Source organism: Vicia villosa, linkage group LG1 (assembly GCF_029867415.1).
Source record: "Vicia villosa cultivar HV-30 ecotype Madison, WI linkage group LG1, Vvil1.0, whole genome shotgun sequence".
NCBI classification, from domain to species: domain Eukaryota; kingdom Viridiplantae; phylum Streptophyta; class Magnoliopsida; order Fabales; family Fabaceae; genus Vicia; species Vicia villosa.
The window spans coordinates 154,858,909-154,886,042 of NC_081180.1; the positions used below are offsets into that span (position 1 = coordinate 154,858,909).

Sequence of the window (27,134 nt, forward strand, 5' to 3'; positions counted from 1 at the left end):
TTTTATTAATAAATTATATATATTATGAGAAAAGGGATGATGCACTGACAGTGCAGGACCGTCTCAATTTTTTGGAGGACCTGTGTAGGTAAGTCATGGTTCAACCATGACAAAATAATTATAGGCCCTATTTAACCCAATTTTAATAGTGGCAAAGGTTTATGAGACCCTATTTAGTTACAGTTTAACTGTAAAAAGTTTGAGGCCCTGTGCGGTAGCCCACCTTCAAAGACGGTCTTGTGACAATGTAAAATACTCTTACACTGTCAACCAATCACCACCTATGTATCCAATTAAACTTTTTTTATTTAAATTTTTTTTAATGACATGACACATTTATGATTTTTTATTGGATAACAGTGTAAACCTATTTTATACTGTCAATGCACTTCCTTTTAACTCATTTATTATTTCATACATTTGTGCAGTTTAACAAAAGCGGACACGCGATGTAAACGCTATTATATATTAAACAATTCCTCAATTATTATTTCAAATTGACGTGTAATCATAGAGACTAAACAAAGTTTAATTAGAGAGTTTGTTTTGGAATTTTAATTTTGAAAGTTTTTCAACCCACCCTATGGGTCTCTTATACACCACTCAAATTTCTATTTTTGCCTCTGTTTCCGTAGATGCACATTCGGAAGCACTCCATTTAAAAAAAAATTGATTCCTCCTGTAGATGCATCTACGGAAGCGTATAAAATAAAAGAAAACACAATTAACTTCACCTTATTTTCATTTTAATAATACATCCGTAGATGCATCTACGGAAGGTGGTGAAATAGAGTATTCTGTAGGTGCAACTATGGAACAATCTGTTTTTTTTTTTAATTCATATCATTTTCATGATGGAACTCCATGTTTAAAGACATACATTTTTAGATTCAGTAATACAATTTAAAGACAATAATAGGGAGACCAATAAAAATACAATATATAAATAATGTCGGTCAAAGTGTCGAGTACATCATCAAATACAAACAAAAATAAAATATGAATACATCATCAAATATAATACTGAGTATGTCGGACGTCCTCCTGCGTACCATCATGTGCATCCCCTCCGAATCCACGAAGGGATCTGCTGGCTCTACCCCTAGCATCAAGTGTCCCACGGGTCCTGGCACGATGTCGACGGTACAAAAATGCACTCTCTGACATCCTGATCATATCATCCAGCACACGCCTAGAAGTAGTACCCTCAGGGAATAAATCCTCTGCAATGACTCTGATCCCATATACGTCTAGCTGCATGCTCGTCATACCCTGTCAAAAGGGATGCGTCTACAGGACCCCCAGGGTACCAAATAGCTCCGACACCGGCTCATCCGCGTGGCCATGCGTAGGTGGCACATCAGATCCTGCATCAGAAGTAGAAGTAGAAGTAGTGCCACGACGACGTCTGCGGGGTGGTGGCATCTGTGAGGAACCCTCAGGATCGTCCCGAGGCCTCCGTGGTGCAGTAGTATAGGGGGCAGGAGATGGTGAAGGCCCGAAGGGTGAAGGAGCAGGCCCGACTGAAGCGGGTGATGGAGAAGGTATGGTTGAGACGGGTGTATGAGATGCCGTAGGTGAATCAGGTGGAACAACTGCTCCATCAATGACCTGAGATACTACACGCGACCGTTCTCGTCGGACGGATGCGTGCTGTGCGGTCCTCCCATGAATGTCTCTATCCGGGCCGTGGGTCATTATGTCTACATTATGATAAAAAAAGTTTGATTTAGATACTGCGTATTTATAAATAAACATCAAAATAAAAACAAAAAATTACTCTTCCGTAGATCCATATAAGGAGGTAAGTTATTTACAAAACACTGAATTTTTCCGTAAATGCATCTACGGAAGTACCTTTGTTTCAAAAACATCGGGTGCTTCTGTAGATGCATCTACGAAAATCCCCAACGTTCATCTCTTCCGTAGATGGATCTACGGAAGCAACTGAAACTCAGAAACGCAACAATGGCGTCTGAGTCAGTCCAGCCACTACAAAACCTATTTTTGGTGGCTTGATCATCCGTTTTAAACGTCAAACAAATCCTACATTGTCTCTAAATACTATTGCTAAACCTATCAATTCATTTCTACTCCTAAATATCACATTCCAATTCAATTTCAAAACTACTCTAAATTAAATAAAAATTAGAAAAACTTACCGATTAAAGTTGATGTTGATGTTGCTAAACCTTGTTTGAAGTTGATGTTGACAAGAGATTTGAAGTAGAACTTGAAAGAGATTTGAAGTTGAACTTGAAAGAGATTTGAAGTTGAGAGAGTATGAGGATAGTTTGTGTTTGTATTTGAGTTTGAAATAAAGAGAATGAGGGAGAGGAAAGGCCTGGCGCGAGCTATAACACCAAACCTTTCCGTAGATCCACATACAGAATACTTCCGTAGATGCATCTACGGAACAAAACAACGTTAAAATAAAAAAAGTGCTTCCGAAGATGTATCTACGGAAGCACGGGGGCAAAATAGACAACTCGGTGATGCGTAAGAGGGCCATGGGGTTAAAAGAGAAATTCTCTTAATTTTAACTTAAGATCTATTTATTTATTTTTTTAATTTGTCACCCTCCGTTTCTTTTTAAGTGTCATTTTAGTATAAAACTCTTCAACCAAGATAGTTGATTATTAGAGCTACTTTTTCTATTATACCCTTATTTATTTTTCTCTTTCTAAATAAATTCAATCACAAACTCTCTTTTTCCAATAACTAATTGAAAAATATGAGATAAAGTTATTGAAAAAATAAGGATATAATTGACAAATCATAATATTAAATTATAAAATCACACTTAAGTAAAAAAAAAAAAAATCTTTTAAAACAACACTTAAACAGAAAATATTAAAAATCTGAGTATAAATAATTAGTCGAAAAAAACTCTTTTTCTTACTTGCCTCCGTTATTGCAGTGTGGTTCCATCGACGGTGGTTCGCGATGGCAATACGCTCAACTTCACGGCGAGTTTTCAATTCCGTTTACCGATGCATTTCATCTTCATCTCGCTCTTCTTCCACTGACGCTAAACCTCTTCCACCTCCTCCCGTTGTTTCTTCCCGAAGAGTAGTTGTCACTGGTAACTCTCCTTCACTTCCATTTCTTCCTTCTTTTATCCACATCTGCTTCTCTTCAATTTTACATTACTAGAATTTTACATAATCTTGTACTTGTTGTGAAATTTCGCGGTGTTTGAATTGTAGGTTTGGGTATGGTGACACCTCTTGGTTGTGGAGTGGATAAAACATGGAGGCAATTGATTGATGGAAAATGTGGAATTAGGGAATTACGTTTGGAGGATCTTAAAATGAGTACTTTTGACTCAGAAACTCAGTTGACTACATTTGATCAATTGACTTCCAAAGTTGCTGCTGTTGTTCCCACTGGAACCAGCCCCGGCGAATTCAATGAGGAATTTTGGCTTAATTCTAAGGTATATCAATATATGTATGTGGCTTAATTCTAAGTTGGATAAGTGTCTAGTGGTAGTTAATGTTATATGGTATTGCTTTGGTTTTTTAATCATACATGCTGCATCTGAAGAACTATTATGCTTATTGATGCCATTGTAGTATTGTGACATTTCCCGTAGGAACATCGATCAATGACAAGGTTTATAGCATATGCGCTATGTGCTGCTGAGGAAGCTCTTAGAGATTCTAATTGGTTTCCCACTGACCAGGAACACAAGGAAAGAACGGTATGCTATTTTTAATATGGTTGATTACAATTTACAAGTAATTTTTGACAATTCCGTTGCACTGTATTTTAACTTCAAAAGTAATCAGGGGGTGTCCATTGGCGGGGGAACTGGAAGCGTTAGTGACATGTTAGACTCTGCACAATTGATATGTGAGAAGGTCAGTTTGTTTAAAGTCACTATTGATTCTGAAATACTTTGATGATCTTTCCTCATTCAAGTTTTTCTCCAAGTGCTCTAATTATGATTGTAAAATGATTTGTTAATTAAAATTTTATATTTGAATTTTTTCTTTTTCTCACTTGTTGCAGCGTACTCGTCGAATTAGTCCATTTTTTATCCCACGGATATTGATCAACATGGCATCAGGTCATGTTAGCATGAAATATGGGTTCCAGGTAAAGAACTACTCTCAATTGATTGATATTCTATAATACAAATATAGTCAGCCCCTATAATTTCTGGACAGGCAACTGCATTTTGCTTTCTGTAGATATACTTTTATAAAACAAATTCTGTAGATATATATATGAGAAGTACCCATACCGGGTACACGTACCGTACTTGCGGTACTTGCTTTTTTCTCACTATTATGTTTCAAGTGAAATTTGTAATTTTCTCATATATTAATATTATATGTTTATGTATTTTAGTTTCTTGGTTATTGTAACTTAACACAGTTTTTTACTTTTAAACTTTTATTGTGATGTTTTGTTGTGAATTGAAAAAATTAATTCCTTACTAATACATTTTATAGAGAAATTCCGTAATCATACCGGGTACCGTATCCGTACCTTTGTGATCATTATTAGTCATGAATTGAACTTTTTCCCTATTCCTGCATACAGGGGCCAAATCATGCTGCAGTCACTGCTTGTGCTACTGGATCACATTCTATTGGCGATGCAATGAGAATGATTCAATTTGGGGATGCAGATGTTATGGTGACTGGAGGGACTGAGTCGAGCATTGATGCATTGTCAATTGCAGGATTCTGCAGGTAAGTTATAGCCAACATCCTGTGTTTTATCCTAGTGCCAACCACCATAATAGTTCTCTGTCCTTTGTCTCTCTGATTTTTTAAAACTTGATAGCGGAAACTTGCAGGTCTCGAGCCTTGACTACAAAGTATAACTCAATGCCACAGGAAGCATCACGTCCATTTGATAGTGGTCGAGATGGGTTTGTGTGAGTATAGAAACACTGCAGATTCGTTTCTTATTACAATAATCCATTTGTTCTGCTTAGTTTCCATTTTGTGACTTCAAATTATTGGTTTGTTTGTCTTGCTGCTTATATCCAAGTTGTGTTCTTACTCAGGATAGGGGAAGGTTCTGGAGTCTTGGTCTTGGAGGTTAGTTAAAAAACTTATTGTGTATCTATCCCTCCAATTTCTCTTCAGTTATTTGTTTATAGTCTAATCTTTCGTGTTTATTCGTTTTACCTATTGTTTAGGAACTTGAGCATGCTAAAAATCGAGGAGCCAAAATCTATGCAGAGATTCGTGGCTATGGGATGTCAGGTAATTTATTGCAGGATATATACAATTTTATCCCTAGTCTTAGTTGTATATGAGATTGACTATGTATCATCAAATGAACTTTCATTAGGGGATGCATATCACATAACTCAACCTCCTAGTAATGGGAGAGGTGCCATTCTGGCCATGACTCGCGCTTTAAAACAGGTTTTTTCATCATCCTATATTGATTTTATTTTCTATGCAGCATTAGAGATTTTATGTTTGCAAAGCTGCCAACTTATCATGTATGCATGTTATAATTTTCCACACTACCTATCCAGAATCTCCATGTGTGTCTCCATTCTTGTTAGTTGTTACCACCATGTAATTTTTTGTAAAGATTTTGGAATATTCTTCCTTATTTGCAGAATTTGTAGGGTCTGGAAACCTCCCTATGCCCAAATGCCCCAGCTCTATAAAATGACAATGTCCATCTCCCTCTCAACCTCTCTTCTTACTTATTGTCAAGATGCCCTATTTCTCTAATTTTCCCAGCCTCCAACTACTAACTAACCAACCCTTTACTCCCTTAACTACCAAACCTATTACACAATCTTTTTCACTTTCATTGTCACTATGAGATGTATCAACTGCAGGAATCAAAGGTTATGATATATCACAGTAATACCAATAAGTGTGTGCACAGGATGTCCAAAATTTTGCCATAACCAGTACTGGTTAGATATTAGCAAAGTTTGAGAGTGAATGAAATTATCATGCGAAATAGTTTATAAATGCTTTTGGCAGTTATTATTTGAGGATGCTCCTGATGCCTATTTAACAGGCATTAAGTCTTAGAAGGTCTTAAACTCTTATTCTATATTGTGTTGCTCTCTACTTTCATAACGTAACCATAGTTGCGACAATCTTCATTCAAATGATTTCATTTTCATAAATTTCAGTCAGGTCTTCATCCTTCCGATGTAGATTACATAAATGCGCATGCTACATCTACACATTTGGGCAAGTGAAGCATATCCTTACTATCCTTACTGATTCCAGCAATTTAAGTTTGAATGTTTATTATGTTTGATTACTTCATCGATGGATGATTATGCTTATGTCATAAAGTATCTCACCAGAATTCTTTTTACAGGTGATGCAATAGAAGCTAATGCTATCAAAACCGTATTCTCTGATCATGACAGCTCTTCTAATTTAGCCTTCTCCTCCACCAAGGTAAGGGTGGTTGCACGCTGCATGACTAACAAGTTATATGCTTATCTGTTTGGCTGTCTAATCTAAGTATTGACCCCCTCTTAGGTGAAAGCTCTCATGTATGGGAAATGAGATGCCATTAAATGTTTAAAGAAAAATTAAGATTCGGGGAACATTGACAAATTGAATCAAGTCCATGACTTTTCCCCAATTTCTCTGATTTCAGGGGGCTATTGGTCATCTCTTAGGTGCCGCTGGAGCGGTTGAAGCAATTTTTTCTGTTTTAGCGATACGACATGTAAGCAACTTTTTGGCATTTTGTGTACTTGCATCATAAGTCGTGGAGAACCATTTTCGGACACATGAATTTGTGCTTAATCTATAGCCAGACCCTGTATGCTTAATCAAATAGTGTGGTTCTTTTGTTCTTACCACAGGGAATTGCTCCATTAACTCTTAATTTAACAAAGCCAGATTCTGTATTTGGTGATGGTTTCATGCCGTTGACTGCTTCAAAGGAGATGCCAATTAGAGTAGCTATGTCAAACTCTTTTGGTTTTGGAGGAACAAATGCCTCCCTACTTTTTGCCTACTCTGGATCAGAACAATAATATAGATGCATCTAATTTATTCTACTGGAGTTATTCTACAAGAGCTGAAGCATCATGCTGAGGAGAGTTTAGTGCCTTAAAGCCCTGTTGTTTTTGCTTATCAGTTCTTCGACGTGATTAGCTTTTAATTATTTGTAACCCTCTTATGATTATTCTAATTGCACGGTGGAGCCATCTTGCCATGATCTATGGTTCAAGTCTAAGTAGATCAGGATGGTTGAGTTGAAGTAGACAAAAATTTTGTTTTGTAGTTTTACTTTAATTTAAATATTTTGATTAAAAAAGCCTATTATCATTTGATGTATATAATATAATATTTTATGTTTCACAACATCTTTTACACCGAATGGGATCGGGTGCAACCTGAAACTATGGATCTTCATGTTGCTCTAGTGGAGATATCTTTAGGGCATGGCAAGTGTGTCATACTCAGAACTTTTAAAGGAATTATTACGTAATTAATTCATATGATATGTATAATTATATAAGGAGTGAAGACTCATTTTAGTCCTTCACAAACATTACATATGTCAAATTAGTCCCTAAATAAATAGACTCAACTTAATCCCTTATAAAATTTAATCGGATTATATTAGTTCTTCTTCTAATATTTTTTTCAAACCGATTTTTTTTCATACTTTTAAACTGTGACAGAACTTTAAACCGGTTTTTTTATACTTTTGAACCGTGACTGGACTTTCATGTTGTATTTTATTTTTTATTTTTCATTTTTTAAATAATAAATAGATTTTTATTTTTAATTTCATTTTTAAACAATAATGAAATAATAATATCAAAAAAGTCAAAATTATTTTTTTTATAAGAAATCAAACCCATGATCTTTAAAAGATATCTCTTGTCTTTACCACTAGGCCAATGTATATTCATGACAAATAATTCTCATGATTTCTACGCATATTAACAAATTTTTGTACATAAAGAGTTCTCAAATCCAAGTTCCTTAAAGTTAAATGATATCCAATTTACAACTAGACAAATCAATTTCTATTGTTAATAAAGTAATTATTATTTACAACTAAAAAAATTAATTTATATTGTTAGTAAAGTGAAATTATTTACAAGACAAATCAATTTCTATTTTTAATAAAGTGACCATTATTTACAACTAGACAAACTAATTTCTATTGTTAATAAAGTTACTATCATTTACAACTAGACAAATCAATTTCTATTGTTAATAAGTTATTATCATTCACAATTACAAATTAATTTCTATTGTTAATAAATTGACTATCATTTACAATTATATAAATCAATTTCTGTTGTTAATAAAATAATTATCATTTACAACTAGACAAATCAATTTATACTGTTAGTAAAGTGACTATCAATAACAACTAAACAAATTAATTTCTATGGTTAGTAAAGTGACTATCATTTATACCCAGACAAATCAATTTCTATCGTAATAAATTGACTGTCATATAATTTGAAGGGATTTGGGTTCGAGACCCTGTTGATACATATATTGCATTAAACATGTTGTCCAGAAAATCCTACAAGGCATACAAATAAAAATATATATCGTGTTGATAGTGCCCCGTAATAAAAATAGAAATTTTGACATTTAGAAATAAGAATTTTGGCCTTTGGCTAATATGCATAAGGATTTTCCTTATGCACCATGCATAAGCCTACCTAAGCCATTGGATTATATTTTTAATTCAGTATTGAGTATTGAGTATTAAGTATTGAGTAATAACAATTGATATCTAGAATTTGATCCAATGATCCAAGGGTCCATAATAATCTATGCATGGTGCATAGATTTTTATCTATGCACGGTAACTGCACCCAGAATTTTGTGTCTCAAATAAAAATAATTGTTAATTAAAATAAAGTAGGTATTTTGATGATAATGCCCAGTGAGAAAAATAAATCTTTTTGACATTTGAAAATAAGAGTTTTGTGTCTCAAATAAAGACAATTGTTAATTAAAATAAAAAATATATTTTGTTGATAGTGACCTCTCAATAAAGTAGAAATTTTGACATTTAAATTTTTTTTTAATAATTATAAATAATTTTTTTTAAAAATTAAAGATATTTTTAGTAGAATGGTAGTATCTTTCTATAATGGCTAGATATTAAAAAGAATACAATCAAATATAACATGATTTTTAAATATAAATATTTAATAAAAGCAGTGCACAATTTCCAAAAAAAATATTTTTATATTTAGTTCTTAACATGTGGCCTTAGAGCACACATTAGCATTACCCTTTTTAATATAGTAAATTGAAATAAGTTTTGCTAGTTAGAAGGCTCAACTATATTAGGATTGGCCATCACGACTCACGAGACAACATTAACATGTATGATGCTAGGACTATCCTAGAAAGTGCTACTAATGTTAAAGGTGCAACAGACTCCTAAACATGACAGGATAGTCTTTTTAGAAAGAAGGGTTAATAGGCATGTAATATTAGCAAATTTTGCTTTTTCCCCTCCGTTGCCAAAGGCAGGTTTTGACAACGGTTTTTTTAAAAAAATTGTTGTCAAAACCTACCCTTGGCAACGGAGGGGGGAAAAACAAAATTCGCTAACATTACACGGGTGTAAATACCTATTAACCCTAGAAAGAATAAGAAAGATTTGGAGTGTGGCAAAGTGAATAAAATTAGAACAACAACGGGAGAATTCATGAAGAATTCTCAAAGTTGCATGACCATTTTCTTAAGACCATTTCCATCGGTAGTTTCTTGGTCCCCGTTCTCCCGCATGGAACATTGGAAAGTGGACAAAAACAATATAGCTGGAAAACTATTGCTTCACAATACAATATTGCATTGAACATTTTCTTCTTATATATATATATATATATATATATATATATATATATATATATATATATATATATATATATATATATAACATAAAATTGTAGAACCATTGTTTAGAGTTGTAATATTGGACCATTGTTTAGAGTTGTAATATTGGAGTGAAAAGTTGAATGAATTGCTTCAAAATGTTATGATTTGATGGGTCTAAGAAAAAACCAAAAAATAAATAACACCATTAAAGATGCTCTAAGTATACTATACAAATAAGTTATGATAGAAAAGACATATGGGAATCCATTTGGCAACAAGTCTAGATTTTGTGGAATGATTCGCAATATTTTCCACCATTGTTTGAGAAATTCTCGCATATAATAAGCTGACCTTCCCATCAAAATCTAATGTACTTATGAAGATTTTGTGACAATTTTTCAAAATAGTAATTTTTACAATGCTAGTTTGCATTTTCATTCACTTTACACACAACTTTCTCACTCTGAAAAAGTTTCATTTAACGTGCCTAAAGATACCCTCCCTGGATGAATATTTTATAGTTATAAAGCTACATCAATAAAAACCATTTCATATTATATATAACATAAACTGATATTAGTTGACTACTATTGTCAAGTTTAAAAATCAGTTTATAAATTGGTTGATAATTCTCAACCTTTTTAAAATAACTTGTTTCAAATGTTTAAAAATTATTTTATAGTTGACTAGTATGAATTTTTTTTAGCTCTCATATAGAGTTGACGTGCAAATTACTAAAATAAATAAAAAAAAACACTAATTATTGTTGGTCCAGTAATGATTAGCACTGGACTTAGTAGGGAGGATCACAGTTTGATTTCCTCTAACTATGATCGGAGGGGGATAGAACCGCTTGATGTCAGAATTGACCCTCAAATCAAAATAGTCGGTCTAGTGGACCGAATACTGATGGTGAAAAAAATGATTAAATCTATAAGCAAACATAATCTTTTTGACCAAAACACCATGACATACCAAATTTAACTGAGAATTGACTATTCTCGTGGATAATGCATATTTTTTTCACGTTGTTCAGTATATATGACGTCTTGTGTTTAACTTGTTCTTTTTCTTTATCACTTTGTTTTAGTTTTCTTATCCACGCATATGTGAAAATAATCGTTACAATTAATTGAGTTGTGTTATGCTCTAAAACTAGATAGTGATTTGAGAGGTTGAATTTACAGGTTGTTGGGTTTAAAGTTTTTGATGCAATGGGGAGAAGAGCTAGTCTACAAGGTTAACACTTCAACGTAAATTAGTAAGAGGATGAGAAATGACGTTTGAATGGAGAAGGATTTAAATCTTTGAGAAATGACACAATCTTTTCTTTAAATAGGAGAAATAGTTAGCAATCGATCATGAAAGATGATGCGTGAGATGCAGTCGACCGCAGATTTATCTGGACGTCTATGATGGAATTCACATGAGAGTTTGCCTGTTTGGTGGGGAAAATGATCCCACATGTTTTATGTTAAACATTTTCCATTCACCGCTATTTGGGCTCCCGGGATTTTGGGCGGCCCATAACAACTGCATATAAGCCCTTGTTTCTGCTCCACAGTGCGAGGGTTTGCGACATGTATCCTTACTCAGCCATAAAATCCTAGATGAGGCAATCTTGGATGGGATATCTCCGTGATCCGCTGTCGCGCACGGATCAAAAATGAGTATTTTGAAAATATAGTGTAACGGTAACGACAACTCGGATATCGTTCTCACAAGGATTCTTGTTTCGTTACTAACTAATATAAATAAAATTGGGGGTTTATGGTTTTAGAATCAATTTATAAAACAGAGTAAAATAAGTGATTATCAAAATAAGCTAAACGGCTAATCCTACTGATTCGGGTTCCGACTTATCATCGGTTATAATAACACCAATCCCTAAACGGCTTCGATCCTATTCGATTATGAGATTAATCAGACAAGCGCTTATCAAAATCATACGAGTTATGTTCCTGTTTACCGAATTAAGCAAACGGTTAAGAATATGACGAGTTAACGAATTAAGCAAACGATAACACGCAATTAAATTTAGGAACATGCATACAATCGAATTTAATCAATTCTATCCTATGAACAACAATCGAATTAAGCAAACAATAGATTGCATATGTTGAGATTATTTGTTCACTTTGGACTTTTTTAACTGGAAACATAGATTGCATATGTTGTTGAAATTGCAAATTATTTTCAGTCATTCGCTTATTATTTTCAGCCATTTGCTTGATAATTTCTTCCAAATATGATTGTGTGTCAGCTTTCAATGATATATTTTGTTGAAATTGTTGATATGACCAAATAGGCTGCTCTTCAGTGTATGAGTATTGTCCTTGAAGATCACCTACCATTTGGGCCTCACCATAAAAATTAGTATCTAACAACATAGGACAAGCATCATTACCATGAAAATTTGAAGAACAAATATTGCAGATCGCAAGTGGAGTATGATTTTGATAGCACGATTGATGTTCTCTTGCTTCCATCAAATTAATAAGATAAGCCAACTGATCCAATGAGTCTCCCATTTTTTTGACACGACAGAACAAATATGATTAAAATAAATTCAAAAAAATACAAAAGCACGAAATTTAATCTAATTAAGACAAAAAAGAATTTTGGGATTTTTTTTGGATTTTTTTGACTCCATGAAAACAGTAAATAATTCATAAAAAATAGAAAAACAACGAATTTGCGATTTTGAGGGTCAAATTCCTTTAGAATTCTATTCTAAAGGAGTACTGTTCGTCGATTTATTTCTGACTTTGTGGAAAAAATTTGGAACGATTCAAAACAGTAGCTTTCAAACTTACCTGATAGGCTGGAAAACTTATCACTATACACCAACCGGAATTTCAACCCTGAAAATCAACAAACACACCACAAAAAAAAACAAGAAAAATCCTAGAAAGAACACTATGCCTAATATTAGTTAATAACAACAAGAATCCCCGGCAACGGCGCCAATTTGGGGTGCATAGATTATTATGGACCCTTGGATCATTAGATCAAATTCTAAACATTACTCAATACTCAATACTCACTACTCAAAACTCAATACTCATCCCTCAATACTCAATACTCAATACTCAATACTGGATTAAAAACATGATCCAATGGCTTAGATTGACTTATGCATGGTGCATAAGGAAAATCCTTATGCATATTAGCCAATGTCGCCAATTTGATACGCTGTCGCGCACGGATCAAAAATGAGTATTTTGAAAATATAGTGTAACGGTAACGACAACTCGGATATCGTTCTCACAAGGATTCTTGTTTCGTTACTAACTAATATAAATAAAATTGGGGGTTTATGGTTTTAGAATCAATTTATAAAACAGAGTAAAATAAGTGATTATCAAAATAAGCTAAACGGCTAATCCTACTGATTCGGGTTCCGACTTATCATCGGTTATAATAACACCAATCCCTAAACGGCTTCGATCCTATTCGATTATGAGATTAATCAGACAAGCGCTTATCAAAATCATACGAGTTATGTTCCTGTTTACCGAATTAAGCAAACGGTTAAGAATATGACGAGTTAACGAATTAAGCAAACGATAACACGCAATTAAATTTAGGAACATGCATACAATCGAATTTAATCAATTCTATCCTATGAACAACAATCGAATTAAGCAAACAATTGTAATCAAATTAAGCAAATGATTTCATAGAAAAGAATTGAACAGAAATCGAATTTAAATTAGTATTAGAATAACCTCAAAGCAATGGAACCCATAAGCAGTAGGATTTGCCTTCGGGAATTAGTTCTTCATTCTAATCATGAAACCAAAAGTAAAATTTGTGGCAAAAAAATGTCTCCTCTATTCTCGCGGCTGCCAACCCTTATAAAACAAAATAAGGTTTTCTTCTCTACTAACTCAAACTGGGTCAAAAACATAACCCAAGCCCATAAACTAATAATCCAAAACTAATTAAAACTAATGCTGCAGCTTCAAACGAAATTCTGGAAAATATGCGCTCCGAATCTGACTTTGACTCCAACACGAAAGTTGTAGCTCTTTCTCTTAGCTTTCCGGCGATTATTAGAACGCCTCAATCGGATTCACGGAGCTCCACTTATGATCATTTTAGTGCAGACTGCTAATGCTGAAAATTAAGTGCGAAAATCAAATAAAGGAAAAAATAAACTAAATTATAAAAACACGTTAAAATAGAAAAATAACCAAGGTAAAATAAAGAAATGCCTAAGTAAATATATAGGAGAATGTGCATAAATATGCACTGATCACTCCGTCCTTGGGAATATGCGCATTAAATGTTGTCCTTGTATGACATGATGTGATGGTGGAAGAGGAGGACACATCTACATACTCTAGTCAGTAATGATGTTCCTCCTTGAGTGTTTTTCGAATCATTTCGAGCGAATCTTCGCCGCTGGTAATCATGTAACACCCTTCAAAATACCACGTATAATTTAAAAATAAATTACTCAAAACACAACACAAAGGAGTCACACTTCTTAAAAACATAACTGATTCTGCTCCGTAACACAGGTTACACAAAGTTAACATTTAACCCTTCAAAACAATACATATTCTTGATTTTTATACAATATCAATTTTCATATAATAATGTCGCAGCAAAATCATCATTTAATTTTTATTTATAAAACAAAATACACTTTTGAGTCATAAACTCCAACTTTAATGACCTCAATAACAATATTATCAAAATTTAACTCAAACATCTTAAATATAGTTCAACAATTTGCTTCCAAAATAAACAACGTATAGTTTAGGAAATTCAAACGTCAACCCTAACCCCATGTAACTTGATCAGAGAAGAAACCACTACAAAAACGATAACTAAAGAATATCTCCACAACTAGCTTCCACTTACTTCCATAGAAGCTACTCCTGAGTATCTGCATGTTACTCACATAGAGGCAACATTCAAACAGAAGGGATGAGTAATCATGATCAATTATAAAAGATATAATAAAGAATAAATTTGCAACAATTATAAGCTACAAACAGACACATCAAATACATCATAACTTACACCCCAAGCATCACAAGTAACTCATGTACAACTCCCATCACAAGGCTCTCATATAGTCACATAACAAATACACATATCACTAAATCACATAACACCAACAAAAATTATGCAATGCCACATAGAATGCTATGCAACAACATTGACTCAATACATGTGGTACCAATTTATGAACACACAAATTCATTTATCTCCCTATTCCATCACCACAGGATCCACCACCATAGGATCTGGTTCACTCTTGAATCGGAGCACCTCACAAAAATTGTTATCGCCACCACAGGTACGCTTCACTAATTCCCCATCATAGGGAATTAGCTACTCGCACTCAAACCACCACCATAGGATCGAGGCCATGTCCTAATTAGAATCGTAGTTTCGACAAGATAGATGTGTGATTTACAACATGCAGAAACAACAACATCATAATACATTAACATTGGTCATCTTTTGACCGTGCATGCCAACTTCAACACAACATCATCAACACAATTCATCTCAATAACATCACTATTCTAAAACTAACATACATAATTTATGAATATTATTACTACTAACAATAACATCAAATTCATCTACTAAACACCTCAACAAACATGATAACTTCAGTATCACGTCACACTATTACAACAATGCAACGATTTCACAAACTGAACATATAAACCAACACTTTTATTAACATAATAGGCATATAAATAATACATAAACATGTCACTTATTACTATCAGTGTATAACTTTGCGCGTTAGCTTCCTAATGCTTTAAACGACGCGTTAAACTGATTCATGGAACTCAAGTAACGACAATTTCATTGCACACTGTCGGGCGATGGCCCAGCCCCAAGTCCGCCCAACGAACTCCTTTGCAAGAGTATCACCTGGAGTTTTCCCAGCAAAATACTCTCCTCGAGCTCGCCCAACAAATTTCTTCACCTGGGGCTCGCCCGACAAAGTTTGTGATTCCAACAACCCCCAGGTGCGAATTGCTACAGTGCAGGCCTTCTCAATACTCAATTTTCGACTTATGCATCATCCAAATTGCATCAGAATTAGTATGATACACACCTTAACAACAACAAATTCACATATACATATAGAATTCAACTCATGATATATAAAACTTCATGGACAATTATTCCACAACATTCACTATCAACCAAATAGAAATTAACCCTACATCTACTCTTCCCTCGTATCAATCATAATTGACAGCAATTACCCACCCTTACCTTAGATTATCTCTTGAAATTTCTCTCCAAGATCCAATTGATGGATGTTTCTCTCTGTTCTCCTTGCCCTAACCTCTTTCTCATGTTCTTCCAAAATTTCACGTACAATCAGAATAATCTCTCTTTCCCCTATTTCCTTTTTATTATTATTAAGAAATATTCCTCAACTATGATTTTCCTCATATGTCCTCACTTACTCTCAAAATGACCACTTTGTCCTTATTTTTTCTACACATTTAATTTATATTATTTTAATAATTAATTATAACCAATATATATTATCTTGCTCAACAATAATTCTAATTTATTTTATAACCCATGGTCTTACACCCTCACCAATAATCAAATAAACACAATAATTATACAATACTCACAAATAAATATTATAAACAACATAATTCTAAATTGGGGTGTTATAGTGGAAACTGACGATACACCTTCATACTCTAGTTAATAATGACGTTCCTCCTTGAGTGTTTTTTGAATCATTTCGAACCAAGTTTCACCGTTGATAGTATGAAATGATTGAACATCCCCAGCGTTCCAAAGGGGTGTGTAAGGCTTTTGAAGCGTCATTTTTACCCTTGGCGCTCCTCTATCGTTCTTCCTTGGAATAATTTTCGTACAAGCGTTGTGTTAAGCCCAAGAGAATTTACTTACATGTTTATTCTTTGCATGTATGATTTCTCTTCCTCCCGAATTCTAATATTTAACTTCCTACGTTCGCTCTTGTTTTATTCCTTTTAGGGTTTTTGGGACGATGAGTGTTTGAATATGTTTTCTTGATACGTTAGACCTGTATTTGTTTCCTATTACAACATTTTTAATCATGTTTATTTTATAAACTTAGAATAAGAAGGCAGGTAAAGATATTTGAAGAGATCGGATAAAGATATTTTATAAACTTAGAAAAAACTTAGCACTTGTATGAATACAAGGTGAGAAAGCCGACCACGATGTTGTTTTTTCTTAAGGTCCAAAGTGGTATCAAATCTATGAATGAATCTCGTCTACTTTCTCTAAGGCAGAATATCAAATACTTTGAGAATTATTACAATAGCCTGAAACATTTCAAGTATCGCATCTTCTTGGTCGCTCCTCTTAACGAGAAGGCTCGTGCAAAGGTCTTTTCCTAGGGCCTTGCGTTCCATCTACGTAGGCATATATGTTTCACAAGTACTGGACTAAAAGTCACTATTTAGCAGGAGCATGATTGTATCACTATTGGGAGGAAGGCCTATCCTATGAGGAATTATACATGAAGAATAAATTGGCGGTCTTCTTTCAGGAACTTGGTTACGTTTGATGAGTTGTTCCACCAGACTAGGAATCCCCAAATCTGTTTAAAAGGTGCATACATACCCGTCATCTGGTTGACGCTAAATCCTATGAGGAAAGGAAAAAAAAAACTTTGGTATGTGGCTTTGGAATTTTGTCTCCCTAACTCCTTTTTCTTGAAATTTTTCTAATTTCTTTCTATGTTTGTGCAACTACAATAAAGAGTGAAAACATCATGCAACGATTAAGGAAGATTCGGATTGCTGACACTTTAGTCGAAATTTCAAATATGCCTTATGCTAAGGGAGTTATACCTCATACAACCTGTCGAGACCCCCTTTGTCTAGGTTATAGGACAAAATATGTAGACTACTCCTTCTCACACTCAAGAAGAGATCAGGATTTCATTGATTATGTTGTGGTAGATGAAACTTTGACGTCTCCTTGTCAAGGAAGGGAAGAAAGATTGTTATTCATTCTTGAGTTAAAAGAGGCATGGGTTAAGAGTCCTCTTCTAACCATATTCGGCCTAGGTTAACGGGTGGATAAGCCTTTGTGTAGGTGGAGTCAAACCTTGTGATGTTGGTACGTCCAGGTTTGTGTACAAATAGGTTATTTCACTCCTCAATTTTTATGAAGATTATGCTTACTTCATGGGCGTCTCGAAGAAGTTCATCAAAGGGAATTGGTCGAACTGACCTATCATGCTTATCGGGAATTAACTCTTTGGCCTTCAATGTGAATGGTAATGGAAAGGTTTTCTTATCTAGTTGTATTTGTAACACCCTTCTAAACCCCCGCGGAAATTAATAATTAAATCAGAGTAACATGCAAACAAGGGTGCCACAATTAAAATAAATGAATTATCATCCTGTCAGTGTCATGCATTCACTAAGGAACATTTCATTATAACTCATAATTCATAATATATCATGTTGACACATCGGAATAACATCATATAATTACATCATATCATCGATGTATTAAATCCTCAAATAAATTAAACAAAAATAGAGTATCATCATAAACTCAAAACACCGTTCCCCCAGTGTTACATCTATCAGAGCATGGCCCGACGCTAACTAACACATTGACTCATGAGCTAATCCTCACCAAGTCGAAGCCACTATCCTCAACCTGAAAAATATAGTGTAAGGGTGAGTCTCATTCGCAATTAACAAATATTATTGCATTATAAATAACAACACATTAGTAGTTATATTATTCACCCAATCCATCTATATTCAGATAATCCATCATCACACAAAACACACAACACCAATCATAACAATGAAGTACATTCAATCATGTTATCAAATTCATGCATATGAATGCAACTGACTCTATGCATGTGGTACCAAACATCATCAATGGGAATAACCCACCGACCGATCTATCATCATCCAGATACGGCCCTACCAGCACAAATTCCACACAATGGGAATTCTGCCCCTCACCGAATCCTCTCATCATCTAGGATTCAGCCCTCATCAATGTTTATGAATGCATGCAAACATATATATAACATACTTTCATCATCACCATTCTATGAGTAGCATCATCTATACTCATCATCATCATCATCATTATTAAGTATGTTTATATGTATCAGCATCATTCATCACAAATCAATCACCATCACCAATCATTACAGAACATACATGTATTACACTAATCATCATCATCAAAAGTAAGAATATACATGTATTCACATCTTCTAAAACAAGTCAATCAATATTGTACAATTCTAAACAATCATCACATAGTCATGTTTTCAAACACATCTTATATTGTCACATTCCATCATATATGTCAACAATATATCATCCAGCAAATGAACAAGGTATTCACATCATACTCATATCATCACATGAAATATCTCACGAGCTCTGTTACACAATCAAACAATCATCATACGAATCATGTTTAAAACATAGCATGTATTGTCATATCTCATCATATATATGTACAATTCATCACTCATCAAGAAATAAATTCATAATTCAAAATTAATTGAAATATAAACCTAATTTTATCATTTAAACTCATAGGTTATCTCATAAGGTTCATCATACTCGAAACGGTACTAAAAACGGAGTTACGGATCAAAAGTTACGCATCATTGAACTTTCGAAGAAAATCACAAAACAGAATTTTTACACACAGAAGCCATACGAGTATGGCAATTCCCATACGCGTATCACCCAAACCCATACGCGTATCAGTCATCCCATACGCGAATCAACAGAACTAATTTTACACTGAAATTTCCCATACGAGTATCAACACACCCATACGCGTATGGCCTCATCCCATACGCGTATCACCAATTCTCATACGCATTTCACCAGTTTTTCTCCAAAAATATGCAATTTCGCACCAGTACGTTTTCCACTCGTTTTCACTCATAACAGGCTACAATTTTAAGTCTAAAACACCATCTTTTTACACATTAACATATGGTATTCATCCAATTTCATCAATCTATTATCTTATGTCAGTTTTACACATTAAAACCTAACTTTCTATACAATTATTGGAAACCCATAACTTAGATTCAGTGTTCATGGAAGAACGCAACAACACAACAATTGATACAATACCCACAACACAAACATCAATTAACATACAATTCTATATAAAATTCATAGAGGTATTCATCAATTATTCAACTTCTATTAAAATCATTCCAAAACCTAACTCTGACATATGATCAAATTGACCCAAAAAATATCCCTAATCATGCCCTATCATTCATAACACGATAGAGATGGTAATTGGAAGAGTCCCCCCTTACCTTAGCCAAAGATTCTTGATTGGTCTTCTTCCTCTTTGTTCCTCTTCATGTATCAGCTTTCCAATCTCTCATCTCCCTGCTCTGCTTTTCACGTTCCTTTTTCCTTTCTCCCAATTCCTTATTATTTTATAAAATAACCTTTAATTAGAATAGGGCCTTTACTAATATAACACCCTCTCATTTATAAACATCACACATGGCCCAGCATCATAAACCATTCTTTTCCAATTAAATTCCACAAACCACCAATAATTCTAATTATTAATTAAATTTCCAATTAAATTAGAATTTAAAATATACGGGTGTTACGGTATTCATCAAGAGAGAGAGGCTCAAAGAATGGGTCGATGACCTTAGATTTGAGCGTAATTAGTATATAGAAGATGTCCAGGGTGTCTCAACTTCGTTTATGGCTATGGAGGCAGATTTAGAATCTTTTGAGTATCCTAGTCCTTTGGTGGGAAATGTGAAGAAACTTTCCCAAGAAGCGGCCGAGAGGAACAAAGCTTTAAAAGAAGCGAATCAGTCATTGGCTCTTGTTCGCAAAAATACAGAAGAGTTGGAGAAGTCTTTAAAAGATTCTTAGGAGAATCAAAAGAAGGATTAGAACACCCTTCATAAGAAGGATGGAAATATGTATGATAGTCTACTTACGTAGAAGACATAATTAAATAAAATATAAATAATACATGAATTGGTAAAACCCAGTCCAGTGCAACGTCACCTACGTCTGGGGGACTTCCAACCCAAGAATGGAAATCCACTCTCAATAGTAAAATTACAAAGAGTCTTAGATGAACAAACCTTGTTCAATGCCCATCTTCCTTATACTACCCGTAAAATTCTATTCAGGAATCTCTATAGAACGGCTTCACTCCCAATAGTCAGAAAGACAACTAGGCTTACTCTGAACTCTCCAGTTCAACATCACTTTCTTAATACTACATGTGAGTATTCTTCCAGTCCCCCCTAAATAAGAGACCCCCCCTCACTTTCACTCAAACACTATCCATGTGTTTGGAAAATTACAATATGATTGAGATACTCAACTATATATCCACAAAAGTATATTTTTCTCAAAGACAGGACTCAACTAAAACTCTCTTACAGAGTAGATTTTTCTATAATGTTCTTAATCTACACAAAGGAGATTAACTATATATATATATATATATATATATATATATATATATATATATATATATATATATATATATATATATATATATATATATATATATATATATATATATATATATATATGAGAATGCCTTTTTTATATGAGAATGTGAGAATGAATCTGAACCATTGAATTTTAAAATAAATGGTGGAGATTATGTGTGAATATTTTTCTCTCTCTCCTCCATTATTAAAATAAATGATGTAGGAGATAAAAAAAATATTCAAACATAATCTCCACCATTTATTTTAAAATCCAATGGTTCAGATTCATTCTTATATATATATATATATATATATATATATATATATATATATATATATATATATATATATATATATATATATATATCCATAAAAGTCCTGATCCAAAAGCCCATAAAGATTTAAGTCATGAATTTGGTTGGACTTCTAAAATGAACATGAGATCAATCACCTTAAATATATATGACTCTTTTGATTATTATTTTTGTATTTGATTCGGATCATATCCTCAAAAAACACATATGACCAATCAAATCTTTGGTAGGAAGATTGAGATCCTTGATTGATATAAATCTTGAACAATTAGGCATTCCACGTGCAATCTTGCTAAAATACGATTTTGTTTTCAAATTTAAACTCAAGCTAGCACAATATAACAGAAAAGGAAACAAATCTTAAAAGGACAAGATATACTTCAATTTATCTTGCTCATCAAGTAACAGTATAAGACAGGTGTCTCACAGATCGTAGAAAATTTGGCTAGATATCTGTCCACGAAAAATAATTCTAAATCTTTGAACAAATAAAATAAAATCTATATTTGATATAAATCAGAATTTTAATCTCTTCAAGTAAAGAATTCAAAATGCAAACTCTTTCAAAAACTAAACCACACTTTAAATCTTCTTTACTAAAGATTATAGATTTTTTCATTATGTGCAAATTTAAATCTTGTAATTAAAACAAATCCAATAAGATCTTTTTATTGAATAATTGTGTAATTAAATCTCCATTCAATATCTTTACATATAATTTCAAAACAATATTGGATATGATAAATTTGAACCAAATCTTCCTTAAGCATATTCAAACAAATTCTTCAATACGAATCCAATCAAATAAAATATTCTTTTTTAAACCAAATTCAATTTTTTTAATTAAACATATCCAGTTAAATCTTCTTCAACTTTAATGGATTATGATTTTAAATCTTCTTCAACTTTAATTGGATAAACAATTTTTTTGAAATAAAACAAAATCACGCTCATATATACTCACGAAATCTGGCTTATAGACTGAGGTCAGATGTTGTAGACATGTTGTAACTTCTTGTCCCACATGGTGTCTCTTCAAAATTAAAATTTTGTATTGTCCATGTTGTTTTACCTAAAGCGGAAATCATAGTAACAACAATTTCCAAAAAGGCCCGGGATTTGGCTGGTAAAATATTTGATACATGTTGTTAAACAATTAATTGGCTCCTTGAAGATCAAGATTAGACTGCATGAGTTAAAATATGGGGAGTTTTTCTCATTCGGACACTGCAGGCAGTAACATAGGTATGAAGGAAGGTTTGCCTTGGTGGAATTTTTTAGTAGATCCAAGAAATGGAGGAAGTTAAGAAGTTACTTGATCTGCCTTAGGTTGGACAGAGTTCAACGGTGGAGGAACAAAAAAATGTAATTGTCAAGACTTGATCGTTTGACCCTTAAGTAGGAGGAGGAGGGCTCATAGCCGCTTCAGCGACCGCAATAGGTTTCCATTGAACGGAGGAGCGAGTAACTTTGGAAGTTGCGATCGTTTGATGGAAAATAGTTTAACTCCAAATTTGAAGAAACTAGTCTAGAGATGGAGATATGCGCTTCAATCGAAGGAGATCTAGATTTCAATCAGAAGCAATTTGGTTGAATTAAGAAATGTTTGATTGTGGAGATCGCATGAATCAGAAATTGATTTCAACAAATGACGCCAATGTTTTTCTACGGAATAAGATGGTGATCGGAGAGGTTGAATTCATAGTGTGTTATTGTGGTCCAACGCTTCTGATGTGGTGGAGAGGGGGATGACCTGCAATGTTAGCACTCTAACACTCAAGTTAGTTGGATGATGAGAAATAAAGTTTGAATGGAAAAGGATTTGAATACCTGAGAATTAGAGCGATCTCTTCTTTAAATAGGAGAATTAGTTAGCAATCAAACACACATAAGGGACCGTTAGATGTGGTCAGTCTTTGGATCGTCTGGACAACTAAGATGAAATTCGTTGAAGATTATACTTTCTTGGTGAAAAAATGAGCCCACTCGTCTTATGTTGAACATCTGTCATTCACCACTATTTGGGCGTCCATACTTCTGGGCCTTGTGGACGGCCCAAAACAAGCTACAAACATGAAACACGTTATAGTATTGAATTGTCAAATTCAATGTTCGAGTGATTTTGACTCTGCAAGAACATTCATGAACCTTAATGAACTTGAAAAAGAGAGACATGTATAACTCACTTATCTTCTTTGAGATCTGCTAAACCTATTTCAACTCTTTATTGAGCGGGGATGAATAACTTGACTGATAAGTGCTAGTTGAGCTAAGGAGTCCAACATTTAATCTCAAGCAACATCATTAATTTATATTTATGATTTAATATAAATAAACTGTTAATATTTATAAATTAGTAATTTTAAAAAATTTCTCTTGAAAGAAACTAACAACTTATAATATTTTTATGTGTAAATAAATATTTGAGTTAATAAATATTTTGTCCCGTCATATGAGAAAATTTTTAAAAAAGCCGTGTAGAAAAAGTTTAAATTTTTTTCTGAACATATTAAAATTCTTTATTTTGATCTCTCACAAGATCTAGTCATCAAGAGAGACACCCCTCCAGGCGCCATCCAACTTGGCTAGACTTTATGTTTTGATTACATTCCTCATTTAACTGTATATATTACACATAGTCTTTATAATTATATAAATAAGTACTATTTTGAAATAAATTATATAAAATTGAATATTATTAAAAAGAATAAAAATAGTTTATTTTGAAAAAAAAAGATTTGTTAAATTTTGTTTTAACAAGATTTTTTTTTAAATATTCAAATATATTTTTAAAATATGATTGAATATTTTAAAATATATTTAATCATATTTAAATATGTTTTAAAATATTCAAACATTTTTTTTATCTATTTTCCATTTTAGATGTATTTGAATATTTAAAAAATCTCAAAGGTATAATATCTCTTGAACTGAACCTTAGAACACATTTTTCTATTTTTGTAAGTTTAAAAATTTCAAAGTTTGATATATTTTACTATTATTTTTACTAATATATTTCAAAGTTTTTACTAAAATTATATTATATGTTATATAAAGTATTAATCAAAAGTTGAAATATTTAATAAACATTTTAATTTATTTAGTATTAACTATTTAATAATAAATTTTAATAATTTTTATAAAATTATTAAACTATTGATACGATTATATAATAAAATTATTAAAATATTTATTAATGATTTAAAATTAAAATATATTTATATTAATATTAATATTAAATAATAAAATATATATTAATTAATAGTTGAAAAATTAGGTGAAATATTTAATAAACTATAACAAGTTAATATTGTTAAGCCTATTGGATAAGTGTTGTATGAAGAATGTGAATGTGCTGTGTCAAACCCTATTGGAACCAAATTTTTCATCTTAATATTCAAAGCAAAAAATAATAAAGGTTTAAAAGTCACCATGGAAAAATGATAAAATAGGCTTAATTAGTTCTCAAGTCCTTTAACTTAATTTTAGGTTTCACTTTAGTCCCTTATTTAATAAATGTTACATATTAGTCTTTAAAAATCGGTTCTGTTAGTCAAATTAAACCTTACCGTTAAATTTTCTAAAAAAACATTAACTTTGCTTATGTGGCATGACAGCAAGGCATTTGTTAATAAGCTGACTTAGCATATGTATTAAAAAATTATTATTTTATTTAAACTTGAGAGATTTTATTTTCGAAGGTTAAAAACCCCCGCAAAATCGTTAATAATGTGAAAAAAATATAAAACTGCATTGCTATCACAATAATCAACAAAGACTCTCAAAACAGAGTAATCAAGCTGGTTACTATACAAAAAAAAAGTTTAAGCCTCTCAACAATAAGATTGGCATGTTCTTCCTCATTGAATGTATAATGAACAACAATGACCCAATTCTTAGAAAAGTGTTAACCGAATAAATCATCCACTGCACCAACTTCTTTACTTTTATCAAGTGCTTCAGGGGTCATCATGTAAAGAAGACAATGTCTTAAAACCCATTCTGATACCTACAAAGATCAATTCACACTTAATGTTAAAACAAAGACAATTTTACATAACAAATATAAAAATTTATAGCAGGAAAAAGATATTGGTTGAAATATTTTGATGTGTTAAAATTATACTGTATAATTAACCAAACTTCAAACCAATCTATAAAAAAATAGGAAACAATCACAATCAAATAATAGAAACCACTCAAACAAGACTGTTTGAGAAAATGAAAATGAAGAAACTAACTAGTAAGAATTACTACCAGGAAGCTGAAACCAGTGGCACCGGCAAACGAGATGGAGATGGTGGCGCTAGAGAGTTCGAGCTCCCCCAAATGACCAACTAATAACTTGCTTCAATTCTTGATGAGTTAAGAGTCAAAATCAATCCCCCAAACAAGTCTTTAATTGCTGCTTAATATCAAGTAGATTACACCAAACATTATCACTTATAAACTCCAAACAAAGAAATATAACACCAAAATCCAAACAAAGAAAAAACCAAAAATGTTTTTTTTCTCAGATTCAGAAAGTACCATTCAAGATCTATAACACCAATTACATTTTAATCAATAAATGTAAACAAAAAAATGTTGGATCTGAGATTCAGAAAGTACCATTCAAAAAAATGTTGTTGATTATGTAAATATGGAGTTGAGATTTGAGATATAGCAGTTGCAAAAGAACAGAAAGCTTCACAGCGGTTTCCGATTCAATTGATGCAAGACGGAATCCAATTCTCCATCGATGATTCTTCCGTCATTACATATAAATGCAACAATGGAGGTGTGAGGCAACAATTAATTAAAATTTGAAAGAAAATGTATATACTTAGAGTTGTTTGAAGGTATGGGCAGCAATGGAAAAGAAAATGAAGGAAGTTTTTGGAATGTAAACGAATGTGAGATTGAGGAGAAGAGAAAAGAAGTTGGCGGCTAGGGTTTTGGGATGGAAGAAGAGAGATTATGTTATATTCACGCGGAAAAAGTACCCATGATATAATAATAAAGCCAGATAATGAAATAAATCCAACTAGATTGCCACCTAAGGAGAAGTTAACGTTTTTTTTTACCAAATTTAACGGAAAAGATCAAATATACTAACAAAATCATTTTTACGGGACTAACATATAACGTTTATTAAATAAGGGACTAAAGTGAAACCTGAAATCATTTCAAGTTAAAGGACCAAAAGATGTATTAAGCCAATAAAATATTAAACTAAATATTAACTCCTGGATATTTTCGTAAATTGCATTGTAGTTAAAATTGAAATACCAAAAGTCGAGGTGAGACTAGGAGACCAACTAAAAAAAGATTTACCATCTAGTGTATAGAGATTCAAAATTCAGATTATGATAGACTTTTTTTAAAAAAAATAGGAATGAACTAGAGTTTTTTATAAACATATTTACTTAAAAAAATAGGTCACATGGCATAAAATAGTCTTGTAAACCTATTAGAATGAATTATATATATATTGAAGGATAGAAAAAC

At 32.6% G+C, this 27,134-nt stretch overlaps 2 protein-coding genes across 2 annotated transcripts; one reads left to right on the top strand and one right to left on the bottom strand.

Moving 5' to 3' along the window:
* Positions 1 to 1,290: 1,290 nt before the first annotated feature.
* On the bottom strand, positions 1,291 to 1,698 carry LOC131657942 (extensin-like). Its single transcript, XM_058927289.1, has one exon. The coding sequence runs from the start codon at positions 1,696 to 1,698 to the stop codon at positions 1,291 to 1,293; it is 408 nt and encodes a 135-aa protein (XP_058783272.1).
* A 1,164-nt stretch (positions 1,699 to 2,862) lies between these two features.
* Positions 2,863 to 7,563, top strand: LOC131619352 (3-oxoacyl-[acyl-carrier-protein] synthase, mitochondrial-like). Its single transcript, XM_058890460.1, has 14 exons — positions 2,863 to 3,085; positions 3,210 to 3,439; positions 3,599 to 3,706; positions 3,795 to 3,866; positions 4,018 to 4,104; positions 4,555 to 4,706; positions 4,814 to 4,894; positions 5,027 to 5,060; positions 5,162 to 5,228; positions 5,317 to 5,393; positions 6,131 to 6,191; positions 6,325 to 6,407; positions 6,613 to 6,684; positions 6,824 to 7,563. The coding sequence occupies exons 1-14, from the start codon at positions 2,947 to 2,949 to the stop codon at positions 6,995 to 6,997; spliced, it is 1,437 nt and encodes a 478-aa protein (XP_058746443.1). The 5' UTR covers positions 2,863 to 2,946; the 3' UTR covers positions 6,998 to 7,563.
* The last annotated feature ends 19,571 nt before the right edge of the window (positions 7,564 to 27,134 follow it).